The 20,178-nt window shown below is 36.0% G+C and overlaps 1 protein-coding gene across 2 annotated transcripts; it reads left to right on the top strand.

Annotated features, from left to right (window-relative positions):
• Positions 1–1,106: 1,106 nt before the first annotated feature.
• rgs17 (regulator of G protein signaling 17) lies at positions 1,107–20,156 on the top strand. Of its 2 annotated transcripts, XM_082154071.1 has the most exons (6): positions 1,107–1,283; positions 3,093–3,321; positions 9,767–9,897; positions 13,447–13,521; positions 13,831–14,062; positions 15,093–20,156. In XM_082154071.1, the coding sequence occupies exons 2-6, from the start codon at positions 3,319–3,321 to the stop codon at positions 15,276–15,278; spliced, it is 627 nt and encodes a 208-aa protein (XP_082010197.1). In that variant the 5' UTR covers positions 1,107–1,283; positions 3,093–3,318; the 3' UTR covers positions 15,279–20,156. The 2 variants fall into 2 exon arrangements, with proteins under 2 accessions (XP_082010197.1, XP_082010196.1); XM_082154070.1 differs by lacking the exons at positions 1,107–1,283; positions 3,093–3,321 and adding an exon at positions 4,096–4,599.
• Positions 20,157–20,178: the final 22 nt, after the last annotated feature.

Here is a 20,178-nt window from a genome sequence, read left to right as displayed (position 1 = left end):
AGTGTTGCAATGGTGGTTTGTCTGTTTACTCTTATCTGTTATTTGAGAAATGCATTAAAACATTCATCTTAAAATGAATGTCTATTCTTTGTACTTGGCTTGTGTGTGTGTGTGTGTGTGTGTGTGTGTGTGTGTGTGTGTGTGTGTGTGTGTGTGTGTGTGTGTGTGTGTGTGTGTGTGTGTGTGTGTGTGTGTGTGTGTGTGTGTGTGTGTGTGTGTGTGTGTGTGTGTGTAATTTAGAGTGAAGAATTATGCAGTCTTCTATAATTTTCTGATTTGTATGTATCTTGGCAACTCATCTCTATAACTGAATTTGAATAGGCTGAGAGATTTGTAAAGTGTCAGGAAAAAAAACATAATACGATACAAATGCATAAACATAGTTGTTTGTTTTTATTTGTGGCTTACTTTATTTTATTTAACCTTGTGGAATTTAAAAAATACATTTCACTAGGCAGAAGCAGTCTGTATTTTAATTTCAGTACTGGATAGGTGGTTATTTTCCTTGTTCATTAATAGCCTTGACCTATTCAAATAAAATGCCATAAAACAAATAACATTAATTTAAACATCAAAAGGTATACATTTAAACTGTCTAAAAGAGACAGTTTTGCTGAAAGTTATTGTGTTGTATTGTACCATGTTATTTTCTATGTTGTAGGCCTATATTTTTTTATTGGAATGCTCAACCATTTTTTTATTTTATTTTATGTATACCCTACTAGCAGCTTATTTGTATAGACTATTTAAGAATATATATAAATATATATATTGGTCTTTAGTTGTGTTTTATTAATGTTGTATTAATCTTCTATTGATAAAACATTTAAGTTGTAATATTATTTTCAAGGTAACCATTAGCAAACCAAAAGCTTAAATTATAGTCGCAATTGGAGGATATCTCTTTTTACAACAAAAGACGTTGTTTTTGACAATGTTTTACAGTAAGTCATAGAGCTTTTTTTACGTATACTATGTGTTGTGCATGTATATTTATTAGTGCAGCCAGGCAGTTATTGTGAGATAGCAGAATCTCAGCCTGTCATTGCACCTCTGCCTCTGCACCCTGTCCGCAGCTCGAGCTCCGTGAGCTGACAGCTCCGCCGCGCATGCGCAGGGCGTCTCCACTGGCTCGCTCGGTGCTGAAGTTGGGCGGATGGACGGAAAACACCGCTGATGGAGATAAAACGGCAGCATGCAATCTCAACGCGTGATACCCCCGATATCCGCATAAACACGTGTAACGACACCCTTTTAGAAGACTGACATCTAGAACAAAAGGGGTAAGGCGACATATGCTCTTTAACGGTCTCGGCGGTACCGCTAGCTCGCCAGCTAACGCGCTAGCCGTTGCCTCCTTGCGCTTAGAAAATCAAAGAGCCACAGCGAAAAAGTGATAAAGTGGAAGCTACACTTCATTTGCCTAAAAAAGCCCTGCTTTAGCGAACAGTTTGCCGGTTACTTTCAATTGCACTGCGCTGTTTTGTGATAGAAATGGTTTGGGCTTTACCTGCGATGACTTTAGTACTAAAGATGCTGGCTGTGTCGCAAAACCTAGCGAGATGCCTACCCAGACAGCATTTTTGGATATTATTCGAGCGGTTGGAACGTTCCAACGGCATTTGTAACGCTCGACAGCGTTTGGGGGCTTTAAATGGGCGTTCAAACGATCGTTGGTGTTTCAACGATACCTAAAAACGCTGTCTAGGTAGGATCCTCTGTAGGTTTTGACACACAGCCGTTTTGATTCCACTGCAACGGGGAATGAAGGCGAAAAGCGGGATGACAGCCGTCGTTATCTATTATCACGGAGCCTTGAATTATTTTGTTATATATCAGACGTTAAACTGTGAATTTATCTTTTACATTTGGGATTATGGTAGCCGACAATTTCCTCACGGTTGACCTTAAATAAAATGAGACGGAAGGTCTGAGTTTGGTTTTATTTCTCGGTCTTGCCAGTAACGTTAGTTATTTTGCTTGCATTCAGTTATTGATGACAGCCTACGTGATATTAAGAGTTTCCTTCCGGAGGAGGGCTGATTGCTCGACCATTCATCATCATACAAGTTCTGAAGTTCCTCCCATTCACTTGTGCTTCTGGTTTTAATATGCAGCTGGTTGTGTGAAACATTCTGTCTAATATGGGGAACATTCTGGGTGTCAAAAAAGATATAGGCCTATGCAATGAAATGCACAGATTGTAACTACAATGTTGTTTTACTTTTAAACACTTAAAATGCACAGAAAATGAGTCGGTAAATGTATACTATATACTTTATTATTCTTGGGATTTTCTTCTATTGCTTATATAGTCAGGTTTATTGCAATTTGCTGTAATAGATCATGTAAGATTAATTGGCACTGCAGTTTATTGGCTTGCAGAAGTATTTACTTGTTTTTACTTGTTAATTAGGCTAGTACTTTAAAACATTTAAATTAGTGATTTGATTTTCATCAATACATGCAGTAATTCATGTGATTAAATAGATGTAGTGGGAGATCTTTTCTTTCTTATTGTGACATACGTCTGAGTGAAACATTATCGACAAAAAAAAGAGGTTTGATTTGGTTCTATTACGAGTCGGTTGTTGACTGGATTTGGAGATGTGGGCGTTGCACTCAAAAGTGGAGGTGGATGAACGAAGCGACATTTAAGGGGCAGCGTTTAAGTCCTGCACACCTAACCAGAGAGAAATCTGTTGTTTTCACCAGAAGGTCCAGCATGATTAAGGGTCAAGGGTCGATTAAATAAATGAAACGCGTATGAATCGCTACAATAAGATTTGTAACATGCATTTAGAAAGTAGACTTTAAGGTTCTTTTCATTATTTATTTATTTATTAGTACTTGCAGTATTATTTCACATCAAATACTAATTAAATGAGAATTGATAAAAAAAAAAAAATCCTGACGTAATCAGATTAGACTTTGAGTGTAATCTAAAAGATATACATTTCAATAATAAAATTTGTAATCAGTTTGTGAGGATGTGAGTTATTCCCATTAATCTTTTATCTGGACAGAGTGAATTTATAGCCCAAGATTAAAGCAGTTCTGATGCTTTCTTTGTGTTTTGATCTATTTCTCAGATGTCTTATCCTGGATCATTTAGCCCGTGACTCAAGGAAAGGGAGTGCCTGCAAATACCAGGTGTTTGAAACCTACCTCCACCCACCTCCTGCGTTCTTCATCAGGCATGAAAAGAGAAGATACAAGAGGCCACAATTTGTTTTCCAGCACTCTGCCCGTCTCAACGTTTGACATTACCGTCATGATTTTCTTACCTGATCTTCGGATGGATCGCTGCTAATTTGCATGGTAAGTTAGAGGTGGTTCTCTCCTAGATTGATTGCAAGTGCGTAGATGATGTGGAAAATCACAAGACGTGTTTTCCGAGCGGTGATGGGATGCAGCGCAAGGTGAGAAATGTGGGCGAATTTGGCCCCGGTGTGATTATCACATGTATCGGAAGTGTGGTGTGACATGTTTCTCGAGCTAGGCTTTGTGGGTAATGGCTCTAGGAGGCTTCTGTTGTGCAGCCAGCCATGGCCTGTGCTATGCATCACTTGCTGCCCTGGAATGTGTATGGGGAAGTGCACAAGGGCACACAAGACTTCCAGTGGGAGAACGGGGTTAGAGGCGGGACGACTGCGGCATCTGAGCATGCTCACACTCAGAGGCATATTCACACATTGTAATGCAATTCCCGAGTGCATACTGATGTATTTTAAGTGAGGGAATGAGCACTCAAATGCTTGTTGTTAGAATAATGCACAATTAAAGAAACATATTTTGTTATTTTAATTGTTAAAAATACATTCAGATTATAAAAAGCTTTTGTAATCCATTCAGCAGTCATTACTCTAATAGAAAAATATTTTTTTCTTTGAAGATGTGCAGTTTGTTTTTCTAAAATTGAAATTTTAGTTATATATCTGATCACTGACCGAAACGTTGCTAATAAAATTTTCTTGTTTTGTTTTTTAAATATGTAAATTATTACATGGCTTTCTGGAACACTTAATTCTGAACTATCCCTTTAAAGCCATAGCACACATATAAACTTGTATTAAAAAAAAAAAAAAATGAAATTCACCAAATATTTATTGTAACTGACACAAGGTAGAGCTAATGCATCTGTTAAAAAGCCAAGACAGTTATTGGCAGATTTATTAGCCAATAATCTAAAAATAGTGAAATATTAGCTGATACACATATTAGTTTTTAGCTAATTTATTTATTTTTAGCTTATCATGTAATAAAATTGAATATATGATTTCCTACGAAGTCTGTTTGTATAATTGCTTTTTCCTCAATACACAACTTACTCTTTTACATATTGAGCGGAGTTGTTGGTGAGCGCTCTAGATGTGAACAAAGGGACTCCTCAGTGTGTTTTGCATCAGGATGCATGTTTTCCATTGCCGGGCACTGAATAACTGATAGTTATGTTTTGCATATTTGGTTTATTTGGCTGCTTTATGGTAAACTCTCAAAGGGTGTTCACATTACATCCCTGACACACTGAGTTTTCATCACCAGGTAGAAGGGCTTTTTATCACAACACATGTTTTAAGTGAAAGGATGAATTTAGAGGTAAGGTTTCTGTTTCAAGGTCTCTGTTTAACTATAATATTATTATAGATATATAGCCTAATCAGAGTGGATTAGAGATTCACAAACAAAATATAGAATATGCAATCTCAGTAATGTTGAGTTAATGTTGATGCTATGTAATGAGACAGTACACTACTGTTACCCTTGTACAAATCAAATACTACTAATACTAATTGCGGATTTGAACAAAATATTTACTTGCATGCGCAGTGTGCTTTATATATTTATTTGAGAGAGCAAATTATGTGTAATATGTTTAAAGCTGTTTTCGAACATCAAAACAGGTTGTTATGTGGTTTTTGTCCTTTATCACAGCAATGCATTTCAATCAGCAGTAATCTTTAAATTATGCACCACACGTTGCGACAAAAAGTCAGCCAACCAAACGCCCCGTGGTTATGTGGTTATGGGATATTTACCAATACCATACTGGGAAATAAAAATTTGATACCATCCCAGACCTCCAGCTTGTCTGTTTAGTGGGCAGACTGTTTGTCCCTAAATATTTGGATCAGATATCTAGGTGATGTGATATGGTGTTTGTGCTGTCAAACCCTGGCAAAAGATCCCTTTCTAATAAGGTTTGTTCTAAAATCAACAAATTTGATGAGGTCATAGTGTGGGTCATCATGTTTACCAGTGTTTCCAGTGTATTGTCACATTTTTTACATTTGTGATTCACGCAATCAACTTGTAGAGCTTAAAATGATTTGTTGAATAGAGTAATGAAGCAAGTCCCATTTATTTGTGATAAAGGCCAAAAAACAACTGAAGTATAGTGCTGGGGTTAAAGGGAGAGTTCACCCTAAAATGAAATATCTGCCATCATTTATTTATGTCTTTTGAAACCGTTTTGACTTTTAACTCTTTCTGATCTTCAAACCTATAATAAAGCCCAAAGTATACTTCGGCCGCCCGCGTTCCGCGATGGTACCTGTGACGTAATTTTCACCATCAGGAGGATACGCGGACGGTGCGTGTACACCGGCTTTAGATAGTGTGAAGTGCACACACCGAACACGGCTTTCTACGGCCAAGGAGTATACCAAGGAGGAGACGATTACTTTATAATAGGAGCCCATGTGCTCTTAAACTGGAAAATTTAGGAGCGCATTAATAAAACTTTAGATGCACAATATTGATCAAATAATATGTTTTATCTTAATAAAGGGATACAAGGAGACATTTATAAGCAAAATTATTTCATTTATTAGAATACAAAATGTACACAGGGTTTTTAAATATTTCTCCTTCAAACTGTATTTAATTATGTTATTCTTTATAGGCCAACTTTATATATATATTAGGCATGTGACGGTATAACATTTTCATATCATGATAATTGCTGAAGCTTTTATCGCGGTATTGAATTAAGTTAAAAAACTAGTCTTTATGAATCTTTGTTAACATTAGTTAATAATTATTTTTATTAAATCCATACTGATAGTTTTTCTGGGTTGCGTCCGTTGCTGGAGTGGCTAAGAAGGGTCCGCTGTCATTATACAGTACAAGAGCGGCCTCTAAAGGGGAAATAAAAACTATCACTGACGCCTTGTGGTGTTTGTTTTGACACGAGACTGTGCGCCTCACAGAGCGTGCCACTTAAGATGCAGATTTAAAACATAGACAATGAAACGAATGTATACAGTACACTACATGTTTTCGATATCATTACAAAGTAATTAATTTGTTGCCTAGGTGCTGCATTAGTGGAGAAAGAACAGCAGTATGTTTGCCGTCAAGGCTGAGAGGAAGCTAACATTAGCAGTACCTCAAATAGTTAAAACAGTGTGACAAAAATACATGCAAGTCACAATTGTTACCATCTGTTTGCATTAGTTTATATCCAGCTGGTCATTTTTATGCATTAGTTTTCAAACAAAGTTGCATATTTAAAGCTAGTGACATGAGAAAGCAAATTGAGACAGTGCTGGTCAGAATTATGATCAACGATGGCTGTAAAAAATAAATCTATATTGTAAAAAATTAGAAAAAGTCTAACCTTTCATTGAAGTTAAAGAATTGAAAGTGGGGGGGAAATCACATTATGAAATAAATGTTTTTCTCCAAAACATGTTGGGAACAATTATTTGCCCCGTTTTATTAAATACTTTTTGCAACCTCCTTTTTCCAAAATAACAGCTCTGAGTCTTCTCCTATAATGCCTGATGAGTTTGGAGACCACCTGACGAGAGATCAGAGACCATTCCTCCATACAGAGTCTCTCCAGATGCTTCAGATTCCCAGATCCATGTTGGCGCTTCTCTTCAGTTCAGCCCACTCATTTTCTATAGGGTTCAGGTCTGGGACTGGGATGGCCATTGCAGATGCTTGGTTTTGTGCTCAGTGACCCATTTTTGTTTTGATTTTGATGTATGTTTTTGGATCACTGTCCTGTTGGAAGATCCAAACATGGCCCGTTATAAGATTTCTAGCAGAGGTTGTCAGGTTTTGATTTTTTTTATCTGTTGGTATTTGATCGAATCCATAATGCCATGTATCTGAACAAGATGTCCAGGACCTCTGGCAGACAATTAGGCCCACAGCATTAAAGATACAGCAGAGTATTTCATTTTACACATGGGGTACTTTTTTATCCCTGTATGAACCAAACCCATATTAAGTGTTTGCTGGCAAAAAAGCTAATTATATTGTTTCATCTGTCCAAGAAAGGCATATACTGTAGTTCATCATAACATCGTAATATTCATCATACACAATTAAGCGTCTATATTGCTAAATGAACTACTGCGATTTCAAACCGCGTTTTTGAGACTGTCTTCGCTGCAGTTTTAAGGAGAAAATACTCAGCAATGGTTTTGACATGGTTTGTCTTAAAGCAAACTAAAAACATCAAATAGACATATAAACAACATAAAAAACTAGATTTTTACCACAAGGGATCTTTAATAAATGCTGTAGAAGTATTGTTCATTGTTAGATCATTAATTCCAACATTTACTAATACATTTAAAAAATTTAAAGTCTGTGAACATTAGCTAATGCACTATGAATAAACATGAATGATGAAGGTATTACATCATACATTAATATTTATATATTTATTTTATTTAATAAGTGCAGTACATTTTCATGGTTCAGCACTGTTTTTTATTTTATTTTATTTGTGTTATAAAGTTTCAGCACTAGTTTACTTGGAGTATTTTGTTCGTTTTCGTTCAGTATTGGTTGGGTAATCGGTTATCGACCAGTGCAGTCCAACCTAGTTATCGTTATCAATAAAATCCACTATCGTTCGACCTCTAAATAAGACGTTTGTTATACCATTTAATATATTTAAGACATTTTATTCACTCTTGTGCTCTTAAATACATTTTACAGTTCACACACATCTATTAGTCGCTAATGCGAGTGAAATTATCAAGCCCTGGTATACTTTGAATCTTTGCGCGAGATGGAGCGGAACACGGAAAATGAAGTATACCCGGGGCTTAAGGCTTCTGAAGACTTGTTATATAGCGTGCAAGCAGTGTTTTTTGGGGGGGGGGGGGGGCGGGTTTGTATCGTTTATATACTAATATAGTGTTTATTCATATTTTATATTTATTTTTCAATTTTTAGTAATTTTGCTATGTGCTTTTGTTATTTTTATTAGTTATTTTTATACGTCTATTTAGATTAATAGCTTTAGTTTTTTTTATTTCAGTTTTAGTTATTTTAGTACTTCAGTTATTAGTATTTCAGTTAGTTGCCAAGGTAACATTTCTCATTGTTAGTTTTTCATCTAATATTTATATTTTGTTTGATTTTAGCTTGATTTCAATTAACAACTAGTTTTAATAGTTTTAATTAATTATAGTAACACATTTTATTTTATTTAATTTTTTTGTTTATTTATCAGTGATCAGAATCACATTATGACAAAAAATATCTTTTGAATCACAATGTTCATATTTATGCAGGTAAGGTGCTTCTGTAGTACCTACCAAGAGCCTGTGGTCACTATTAATAAAACTGTCAAACAGAATAGTCAGCCATGTGTTTCAATGACATGTTAATGGTACGTTGATGGATCACAGTTAGAGTAGAGCAGAGCTCAGAGAAAAACACTTGCTTATTTCCTCTCCTGATAGAGGGCTTCTTGGAAACGCATGTCGTTAAAATGTTTGTGGTCACGATCTGTGCTCTGATGTTGTTTTTAACAAGCCGGTGATATTGGGAACCCAACATGGAAGAATTTTTTGAAAACCATTTTATTTCACGTCTGCTCCCTAGTTGTCTATTTACTGGTAAAAACTTTGATTAGCACAGATTGCATATATTTATTCGTATTTGGAGCCAAGCTTTTAAAGTAAAGACATTATAAAACCAAAATGAGAATTTAAAAATCAAACGTACATGTGAGCTCCTAAATGTTGACAATAATCACATATTTAAAATGTATAGTTTTTCTTTTCCCTGGAAAACGGACCAAATACTAGTACATTTGACAATGTATCTTATCTATTTACCTAATTAGTTTTCCCTTATAGAATACATATTTTAGGGAGGGGATATATGCTTTTATTTAGTGTATTTACGAAACAGGAAGTGACAGCCATTGCATTTTTATAAACCGTTTACTTCCTAAAAGGAAATCCGTTGCATTTGCACTTGTGTCAGAACATGTGAGAGATCCCACACTACTACAGCCTGTTTGTGTTCAGGGGTGGGGGAGTGACTGCATCTCTCTCTCTCTCTCTCTCTCTCTCTCTCTCTCTCTCTCTCTCTCTCTCTCTCTCTCTCTCTCTCTCTCTCTTACAGCTCAAACTAATTTAGCATCTTGCCAGAGGAATGAATGTGTAGTCTGAAGAGGGTCTTTTTTTACTTTCTGTCTGTCTGTCTGCCTCTCTTTTGTTCAATCTCTACAGACACGCTCTCACATGGATTTGAGCTGAATAAGCCTCCGACAGTAGAGTAGGACGGAGTCCAACATGCCCAGATTCTGGGCATCCTTATGATTGCTTACATCGGAAAAGCTACCATAACCCTACCATAAATATCTCTCCTAGAAACTCCAAATAATTAATCATGCCTTTCAAGCTTACTTTAGATTTAGAAGCATATGTAGTTAACAAGATACTTCAGCTAACACAGTTCCCAAGCTCCCACTGCTTTGTTTCTAATCCGATGTGTCTATCCACAGCCTCAGAGTGTGAGTGGAGTTGAAATGAGGAAAAGGCAGCAGGGACGTATTGAAGGACCCCCACAGGCGCCTGGTCACCCGAGGCCCAACACCTGCTGTCTTTGCTGGTGTGGATGCTGCAAATGCCTCTGGTACGCCACATCTTTTCATTATGTTTTTCTGTCAGTGAAAAGATGTAATTGTATGTAGATATTTGCTTAGAAATGAGTTTTAAATAGAGCTGCGCAATTAATTGCTAAAAGATCGCAATCTCAATTCAAACACCCATGCTTTCTTATTCCTAAATGACAATGATTCGGCTAAGTCTATTAAACCTTTTGACAAGTGCGATCACAGTGGAACATTCAAATCTGCGTTGGCGCTGCCGCTGAGCCAGAGAGAGCTGTTGTCATGTATAGGTATGAAACAGTTTCATACAAACAGTCTTTTCATTATATCTCTGTTACAATAATTCAGATTATAACAGAAGTACTTGGATAAAAGTTTATAGTTTGGTTATAAAAACTGATGTCTACAGTAGCAATCAAAATAGAGTAAATCACCTTTTGAAAGGAACTTGAGTCTTGACGCTTCGAATAAAGATTGTATCAATTACGTCGTTGCACCAGTAGGTGGCGACAAGTGACTGTTAACAAAATGTATTTGTCATTGAATCATTCATTAAAGAAATTCGTTCAAAAACGCTGATTCATCCAGTAATGAAACAAGTGAAGTCTTTATGAGTGAGTCATTAAATCATTCATTCATGGATTTTTTTTTTAAATAATGATTTGATTTATTAAACATTTATATTATAAAATGTTATTTTGTTTAGTTGTCTGTACAGAATCGCAGGAGAATCATGATCTCTATTTTAAACAAAAATGTTAATTTTCAATTTATCCAAAATCGTGAAGCTCTAGTTTTAGAGTATTTCATCACCATCACCTGCCTCAGGGCCCGTCCACACGGAGACGCGTTTCGCTGTATACGTATACATTTTTTATCGTATTGGCGTTTCATCCACACGGATCCGGCATTTTCGGAGACTGAAACCGCAATTTTTTTTAAACCGGGTCCCAAGGTGGATAAATCTGAAAACGCCGCCCTTGCGTTTTCGTGTGTACGGCCAATCCGTACATTTTGTTAAACGATGATGTCATCACACCAAGTGTCAACTAGTCAGACACCATTAAGTCACAGCAACTACATTTGTGGTTTTCATATTGTTTAACAAAGTTCTTGATTAAAAAAGAAAAAAGAAAAGAAAAAAAGAAGCTACTGTGCCTAATATTATTGTTGTATACAGCGCGCAAGGTTTATGCGCATGCTTTAAGTCTTCTTCTCCGTCTTTAGTGTATGTCTGTGGCAGAATGACAGCGCCACATACTGGTCTGGCATGTATACTACATCATTTTGAGTCGGTTTCAGTGGTTTCGTGTGTACGCAGATATTTCTTGAGACGACGCCGTGTTTACGGAATTTTTTTTTTTGAACGGGGAAAAAAAATATCGGATAGGGAAAGCTCTGGCTTCGTGTGGATGTGGCCTCAGGTACACAGGTTCAAACGTTTGGGGTCAATAAGGTTTTTGAAAAGGCTCTTATGCTCATCATCAAGTCTGCATTTATTTGATCAAAAATATATTAAAAACAGTAATATTGTGAAATATTATTACAATTTGAAATAGCTGTTTTCTATTTTAATATATTTTAAAATGTAATTAATTCCTATAATGACAAAGCTGAATTTTCTGATGATCCTTGATCCTGATCCTTAAGAAATCATTCTAATATCCTGATTTGCTGCTCAAGAATTTATTTTTTATTATTATCAATAGGGCTGCACGATATTATATCGGAATATCGCAAATGAACATATCACGATATGCATATTGCAACGGCTTGCGATAACTGCATGATTTTAATACTCCAAAAGATTACAAAAAGTCCAAGTATTAGGTCATTGCAGACAACAGAGAATAGACTGGACACATGACTGTTATACGTGTGACATGCTTAATGTTATTAGGTGCAATGAGCAAAGTACTCATGCACACAGGAAGCTAACATTACATTTCTAACATTACAGATTTCAAAAGGTACTGCGTAACAGGAATGACCCGGTGAAATTCGTTTATTTGTTTTGTGTTGGCATTGTTGTTGGTTAGCATAGCCTATGTGGAAGAAGCTTTGTCTCAGTTTGCAAACTTACATGGTGCATTTATTTGATAATTACTGAGTGCACTTTTAAGCATGCTCATATATTTAGAAACACATAACATCAAGTCAGTCTTCCTTAAAGAGTTAAATTAGCTTGTGAAAAAACAAAGAAAGATTGGAAAGGCCATAGCACAGCTTGCAGGGGGACTAAAAATAACATGAATGAATACAAATATTGCATGAAATAAAGCAAACATTGAAGAGGCACCCTACTCTGTAACCTCGGGTTTCCACAGCCATCCCCCCCCCCCCACACACTCTCATTATCTGCTCAGTAAACGGCTATTTCTGTCCCACATCACATGCAAAACAGCTGTGTAGTACATGTTATATATTTAGCGTCTTGTCAGCTTGTCGAACCCCATGGCTAACAAACCCAATTATACTTGCTCTACAGAGACTTGGATTGAGAAACGCAGTGGATGTTCACCTGTAATTTGTAGCTTAGTTTCAGTAAATGCTGTTGTTGGACTAGAGGAGAAATGTTATTGCTCAGAATATGGTTAGACTTGTGCTGTTCTTCTCAAATTGGGTGCCAGAAGGGGGTGCTTGGGGGTCCTAAAAAAATAAATAATAAAATAAGAACAGTAAGAAAAACATATAGTTTGGTGACTATTATTAGTTAATTTTAAATTATAGTTATTTATTTCTGTTATATATTATTAATTTTTAAATGTCCATTTCATTATAATTTAATTTTGGAAACAGTATATTGTCTTTATAATATCATACTTGTTTTTCTACGTATAAATGGCCCTAGATTTTAACATTGTTTTGATGGATTTTAATCTTAATAATTATGTTTCTTCTTAGTTTTCTTAATATCAGTTATGTGCATTAGGGTTTTATGCTATTTTATGTTGTTAAATTAAAGCTGCAGTTCGTAACTTTTTTTTGTGTTCAAAATGTACAAAATGTATATAATAATCGAGTACATCATGAATCCATTTTCTAAACCGTGTTTTTGTCTCATCTTAAATCACTACGGTACTCCTATAATAATTGTTTATATTCGGACTATTTTAGACTGGTTCGGGTCGTACCACTGCGGAGTAGCCCAGTACCTGTGTGACTCGTAATAGACATAAGCAGAGAGAAGTAGCTCCGGCTACAGTGTTCTTCCTCAAGACGCATGCAGTTCTGTTTATTAATTTTAAATGATTAATAAATATTAATAGATTAAATTAAAATTAATTATTTAAAATTATTTAAATTAAATTAATATTAATTTATTAATTATTCTGGCAACCTCAGCTGCCAGTTTTTTTTCTTTTTATATATATATATATATATATATAATTTTTTGTCAAGTGTATGATATGACCCTTTAAACACCTGAATTGCTTTGTAGTGTAATATCAGCTTGTAGGCTCCAAAATCTAGTTGTACCATAACTGTATAACCTTGCATGACGATCAACACAACATGTTTCAAATGCCACAGAGACTTTGCCCTGTCTAACACTTATCTCCTTACCCTAGGAATGAAGACAGAAGGGAACGTTCAGAGAGGCAAACATGTACAAAGATGGATAGCATAGAAGCAACAGAGGAACAGTGAGTTGTTAGAAACATCTATTATTGTTTAGGAACAAGATGTTTGGTGCTTTTTTATAGTGCTTTTGTTGAAACCTCTCCAACGTCCTGTTAAAATGAGCTACATTCCTTTCAAATAGAACTGCAGTCTTGTTAACAGAATAAAAAAATGAGGGAAATCATCTAAAAATCTCACAAAGCAAGTACTTTTTGGGGCAATTGAATTTCTAATCAATCCTTTAATAACATTTACATGCACTTTATTTACTGACACCTGAAATTATTTTATATGGGTAGTTCCTGCTTTTTTTCATTGTTTCAAATTTTAAGGTGTCCCACACTGGATGAGGTGATTGCCTGGTCACGGAGCTTTGAGATGATGATGCGCTCTCCAGAGGGGAGGGATGTTTTCCGGAATTTTTTACGGTCTGAGTACAGCGAAGAAAACCTGATGTTCTGGATCTCCTGTGAGGAGCTGAAGAAAGAAACCAACCCATCCGTTATTGATGAAAAAGCCAGGATCATTTATGAAGACTACGTCTCCATTCTTTCACCAAAAGAGGTTAGATTATGGGGTGCATCAAAAATAAACAATGCTGTCTGTGGCTGCAATGCATCAAAATCTCTTTCAAGGAAAGTCTGTTCACTCGCCATATTTGCAACGCCTCCAGGTAGCTATTTCTGTCATCCAAGACCAAATCCTATCTATTTGAATGGGGGAATCCTGAAAACTCAAAAACTGCTTGCCGAACTCACAATTAAATAACATATTTCAAATCAGCAACAAGATCTGACATGAACTGTCCCATAAGTGTTTCTTATGCTCAAATAAAAAAATTAAAAAAACAACTTTCCAGGCTAGACGTGCCAATGCGCATGTGTAGTCCTAGTGCGAGTCTCAGGTTTCTATGGGAACCGGAGCTTCTAACGGCAGCTGCAGTGACGCAATGACTTTACAAATCTGCGATTGGCTCTTTTACTTAGAAGGCGGGATGTGTTCAGCCATATTGCTCGTCGCAGTTTCTCCCATTCATAAGTAATAGGAGTGAACCGTCTTTCTATATCTATAGTCTTTGAATAAATTCATAAATAAAACATGGCAACATATAAATATAAGAAATACATATTAAATTCATAATTAATCTAAAAATGTCCAAAACAAAGGATATTTGTGCAATTTTGTTATGGGTGTGTTTTTTCTATGTTCAACTTGAATCTGATGAAGAGCATGTAGCTTGAAACATCACATCTGTTTGCTGAGCTCATTAAATATGTGTTTTTTACCAATCTTTTTGTGCATATTTTCTCCTACATTTAAATAAATATATAGAATCTGAAAAAAAAATCATTTTGCAGTACAATATTTCACACAAAGCTTGAAGATAATGATTGTTCATTCATATAAAAATAGAAAAAACACATAAAAATAATGTAAGAGACTTGAAAGCATTTTAAAAAATGGTATTCATGAGTATATAATAAGGGTATATTTTTTTTATATGTACAGTACAACTTGAGTCTGAAGAAGAGCATGTCATGACATCACATCTGTTCACATAAATGTTTTCTTTTCTTTTTTTTTCGGTCGGCAGGTCAGCTTGGATTCACGGGTGAGGGAAGGCATCAACCAAAGCCTGGCAGAACCCAGCAGTACGATGTATGAGGAGGCCCAGCTACAGATCTACACCCTCATGCACAGAGACTCCTACCCCCGATTTCTCAACTCATCTGTTTACAGGGATCTCCTTAACAGCAAGAGGGCCTGCTTAGACACCTAGGTTTCAGCAAGAACATTTGAGACAAAAAAGCCCCAAGGTGCCACTTTCAAAAGGTGTGATGTTTCTTATTTCAAGAGTGAGTAGTTAAGCAATTCTGAGCATCCACTAGTGACCCTGAAGTTGAGTTCTGTTTAAGTGCCAATATGAGCTGCTCAGGCAACTGTGACACAAAAAAACGTGTAGGAAAACCGACAGACCCATACTTCCTACTCTCAACTTGTCTTTTTCATTCACCTATTTTCCTGTTTACCTCACCTGTTCTCTCTCTTTCTCTCATGTTCTTTCTACCTGATCCTTTCCATCTTTTATGCCTCACATGTCTGAGGACAGCTGAATAATGCTATTTTTTTTTAAAGAAAATCAAAAAACAAACGGATAAGCGGTAGATGTTGAGCTAGAAAACCTTTGCATGATACAAGGTTATGGAATTTACTCCAGTTTGACATTCAAGCCCCGGTCTACAATGTTTTTTGAATAAAAAAAAAAAGAAGTTTTTTATGCTGTCACGGGGAGAGAACATTGTAAAGCTCTCGTAAGCGAAGGGAAAATTAGCTGTGCCAATTGTTTTTTGTAAAAGAGAAGCTGGGAAGCGTAATCGCCATCTTGCCGTCCAAACTCTTTCTTTGCGTGTCGACAGTTCTTTAACTGGGAAACATAAGGGCTAGCTAGTGTTGTGATTGGGCAGCTAAATGAATCATGAAGATTTCTTTCTCTCTGCAAAAATCACAATGCCTCGACACTGAGTAAGGGCACAAAAGCTGCTGATGCTGGTGATGACACCGTTTTTTTGTGCGAGTCCTCCTAGCCCCTCCCAGTCCGTTACTAACAGAGAGAAGCACAGGTACTGTATATCATGGGCTGTAAGCTTCGCTGGATTGACTGAGAATTGCTTGAAAATCACTCACCAACGTTCTGGACGTTCTTAAAAGAGCTTCGAATTGTCTTACACATTAAAGAAATGTATTTTATTAAACAAAAGTGTAGTGAACACTATGCCTTGTTTTTGAGAGTTACACTAGGTCTATTTAAAATAACTGTGCTCGCAGAGACCCGCTCGATGAGGTGGTGCGACGGAGTCGGATTTATCAGGGAAATTGTTCTCTGCCTCCGAGTCCAAATGTTTGTTTTGCGACTTGAAACTTGGAGCGGTCTCGGTCATTTTCACAGCTCGGAAAACTGCAGGTTATCGGAAACGAAAACAAGTCAGTCTTTTTTATAATACTTTTTTCCAGCATGCGTTTCTTCTGTTGTGTCATGTACACATTGCAATACTCAACCCAGATATGATGTGAACCTCTGTGGGAAGCATCATGTCGAAGACGAAACTATAAAGATGATTTTTTTTCTTTAGAGGTTTAGACGCGTGTCCCTCAAGAACGACAGCTTTTCAGCTCTGTGTTGTTGGATTCAAACTTGAATGTTGCTGTTCAATTTTCTAGACATTTATGTGCTATTGCAATCGCAGCAGCCAGTGCATGAGAACACCATATTTAAAATGCCGGTGTGTTAAACCACTCTCTCACCTTTTAGCAGAGTAATTCAAGAGTGAATTGCATTTAAACCGACATTTTTTGGTCACCATACCCAACCTCATAGTGTCACTTACCCTGAACTCTTGTGCCAATGAATGAACGAACGTTTGTCAAGTAAATCATGATCAAGTGTGTTGTTGTTGGGTTTTCTTATTGGTGCTCTGAGAGTTAAGTGCCATTCACTCTGCAGGTTTACCACATTAAAATGAAGACCTTTGTCACTTTACTGAGTGCATAGATATCCTTCTTTGAAGTATTTGTGTGTTTGAGCATCAGCCAATGTGAGTAGGTCCTTCATTTATGTTGTTTTACGAACCAAATAGGTGTTACCTAGTAGTTTACTTACTGAAGCAGCGAACCATCACGGGAAGCTTGGATTTCCCACATTTATAAAACAAAACTATTGAATTTTTCTTGTTTGTTTTAAAAGAAAAATCATGTCATTAAAAAAATGAGCAATAAATCTAAATTGTCTTGCTCTAAAAAACAAAAACAAAAAAAGACCCTGCATGACACATGGACATTTACTATCTTTGAGGGGGGAGAAATCAGATGTTGACATATTGAGTGGCACTTAAGTGTCAATGAAAAGTAATGCATCTGTATGACTATTTCAATCCGTACAAGCCAGTAATCTGGGAAGTCCAACATCATAGAGGTCACTGAAACTACTGGACCGGGAACAGTGTGAATATATATGGATATTTTTTATGTTTTCACAATAGAACATCATCATGATTTAAATTATGAGAAATTGTAATCATACCTTTGAAGTGTATCACTCAAAGGTAACAAGTTCTTTCTCAATATTGACAAAAATGGAAGCAAATGAAGCAAGGAAATTAGTAAAGTATTGTGTCCTATATTTTGCTGCAGGCGGAATCATTAAATAAATAAAGTCAAAAAAAAAAAAAACTTTTAAAATGCATCAACATCTATTGTTCAACAGAAAGTTACTTATGAAAGTTTCCCAGACAAAGGTATTATTCAAAGTATCATCCTGTAAATTAGTATAAATTTGACATTTTCACTCATTAATTAGATCATTCCAACAACATGCCATGTCACATTTGGTCCCATTTAGAATTAACCATCATTTTTGAGAGTAGTTATCTCTTGCCTCAACTACATTTTTGCTGCTAATGTTTTATCAGATTTAGAGAGTTTAGGAGTTTTTCACTTGACGGCTGTCACAGTGATGGCTAACAGCTGTTGATAATGATTTTATCAGCATGGTATGACTTGGAAAAATAATAATCTTTCTTGCCAAAAGGCTCCTTTTCTAAGCAAATGAAGTGGAGCCTGTGCTATGTTATTGTAGGAGCGCCATCCGCACGGACTGTCTCTCGTTTTCATTGGTTTTCCACTACCTCTCGTTATTCTTAGTTTTTCTCATCTATTTGTTAATGTTAAATGTTTATTTTGATCTACTTGAAGCCTAATACTGTAACTGAGATGTATGCTGGTATACCGAGGGTTTATGAAGAAGAGTAGCATTTTTTTGTTTGTTTGCTTGTTGAATTCTTTTCAACATAATTATGATATATACTCATAAAGAATTCAGGAAACATACTATTTAAGGGCTAATCCCATATTGCCTATGCAAATATCTTAATTGTCATATTGGAATAATTAGTGACTGAGGAATGTTTTCCTAAAATCGGGTGGAACACTGGTTTACATTTGCCCTTTTCTGATATTCCTTAGTCTCTTCGGTCACTTAAAATGTCATATATATATATAAAATCCTTCTTGATGAAAAAGCTACTCATTAAGATTGAAATAAATCTGTGTTGTGTCTACTGTGGGTTGACAGTTCACTATTGATGTAAACTGCACACTGAATGTAAGACACTGTTCATGCTAAAGTTTATTTGTTTAAGTGATGGAAAACTGGAGCCACACAGGGCAGGAGGGAAGTAATTGAATCATTTGTAGATGAAGCAAGTGTCTATTCTTGTTTTTTTAAGGGTGCTTCAGTCTTTTTTGCAAAGGTTGAAGGGCTACTTTGGGCACTTTAAACAAGCTTTCCAAGAACAAGAATATCTACCTCTTGGTTCTGTTCTCTCCATATGCTTAATAGAAGATCGAGCCTTGAAAAACAACGTAGCTTGCACACATTTTGTTTGTTTTGATTCTGATTGGAGCCACAGGGGAACTGGCGGGCGAATTTTTAGCTCAACCCCATCGATTAAACTTCTCATCCTTTAGTTCTGTTGGTTTTCTTTGTTTAAACAAAAGATTGACGGTTTGTGCCCAAGCAAAGATATATTTTGTGTTTAAAAAATAATACTCATTTATTCTAGTGTCTGTTACCTGCATGTGCTTGCATTATGTGATCTAAATAACATAACATATAACAGATTGCTGTAATTATAGAAAAAAAAAGTAATACTCTGTGTGCTGCGCTGCACACCCTTCACAATTCTTCATTGTGCTTACATGAAATATGCTCTTTACATTCATAAGACATTAACGCCATTGATTTGAAGGGTCATGCAGGGTAATGTGAATTTAAATGACCTTGCGGTGACCCTCAATATACTGTATGAATATTGCAACAAGGAGGAAGGCTTCATGTATATCAGCTTTTTTCTTTCATTAAATAATTTTTTTGACATCACATGGAATTGGAAAGAGGTCAGGTAACATTTTTATTAAACATTTGATGCCTGACTTTAAAATCATAATTCATAGTTCAATGATTTGTGTTTCTATAACCTCGTCATGCTCACTTGTTTTGTCTTTATACAAGTTCACAATTTACATTCCAACCGTTTTCATGATGAAACAGCCTGACTACGATTGACTCTGCAGAGCGCTACTGAATTATTTCTTATAGGATTATTGTGTACCTCAAATTTTGTCACTTTACATATTTTAACAAAACATGGTATTCTTTTTTATTGCTCCAATATCACAAACAACCTGCCAGTTACAGTTGTCAGATATTTAAATGTAAAGAATCCAAACTATTTGAAAAAGGGATGGAGAAGCCCTCTGCGCATTCATGTTATGAGGAAAAGTAAGAATTAGTAACTGATCATTTTAAGGCATCTTTCACAGGCTTTGGAGGCAAACTGACTCCTGTAAAACAGTTTATCACAGTCACCCTGAAGTGCCTTGAATGTTTAGGCCATGATCTATGATTTAGTTAATATCCCAAGGGAAGATGTTTGTCTTTTAAATCTTGTGCTCTTCTCTATGATCGAATGCATGATGCACGCTGTAAGAAAAGACATTTGCACATGCAAAACTATTAATGCCAAGATTTGGAAATAAGTGTGAACTGATAGTATTTGAGAAATTGTAGCCTTTCAGCTTCTGTCATTGTCCTCTGCACACACAAACAAACAAACAAACAAAAA

Source organism: Leuciscus leuciscus, assembly GCF_965113295.1.
Source record: "Leuciscus leuciscus genome assembly, chromosome: 22".
Taxonomy (NCBI): domain Eukaryota; kingdom Metazoa; phylum Chordata; class Actinopteri; order Cypriniformes; family Leuciscidae; genus Leuciscus; species Leuciscus leuciscus.
The sequence above is the reverse complement of the archived record's forward strand: the minus strand, read 5'-3'. Positions and strand labels throughout refer to the sequence as shown.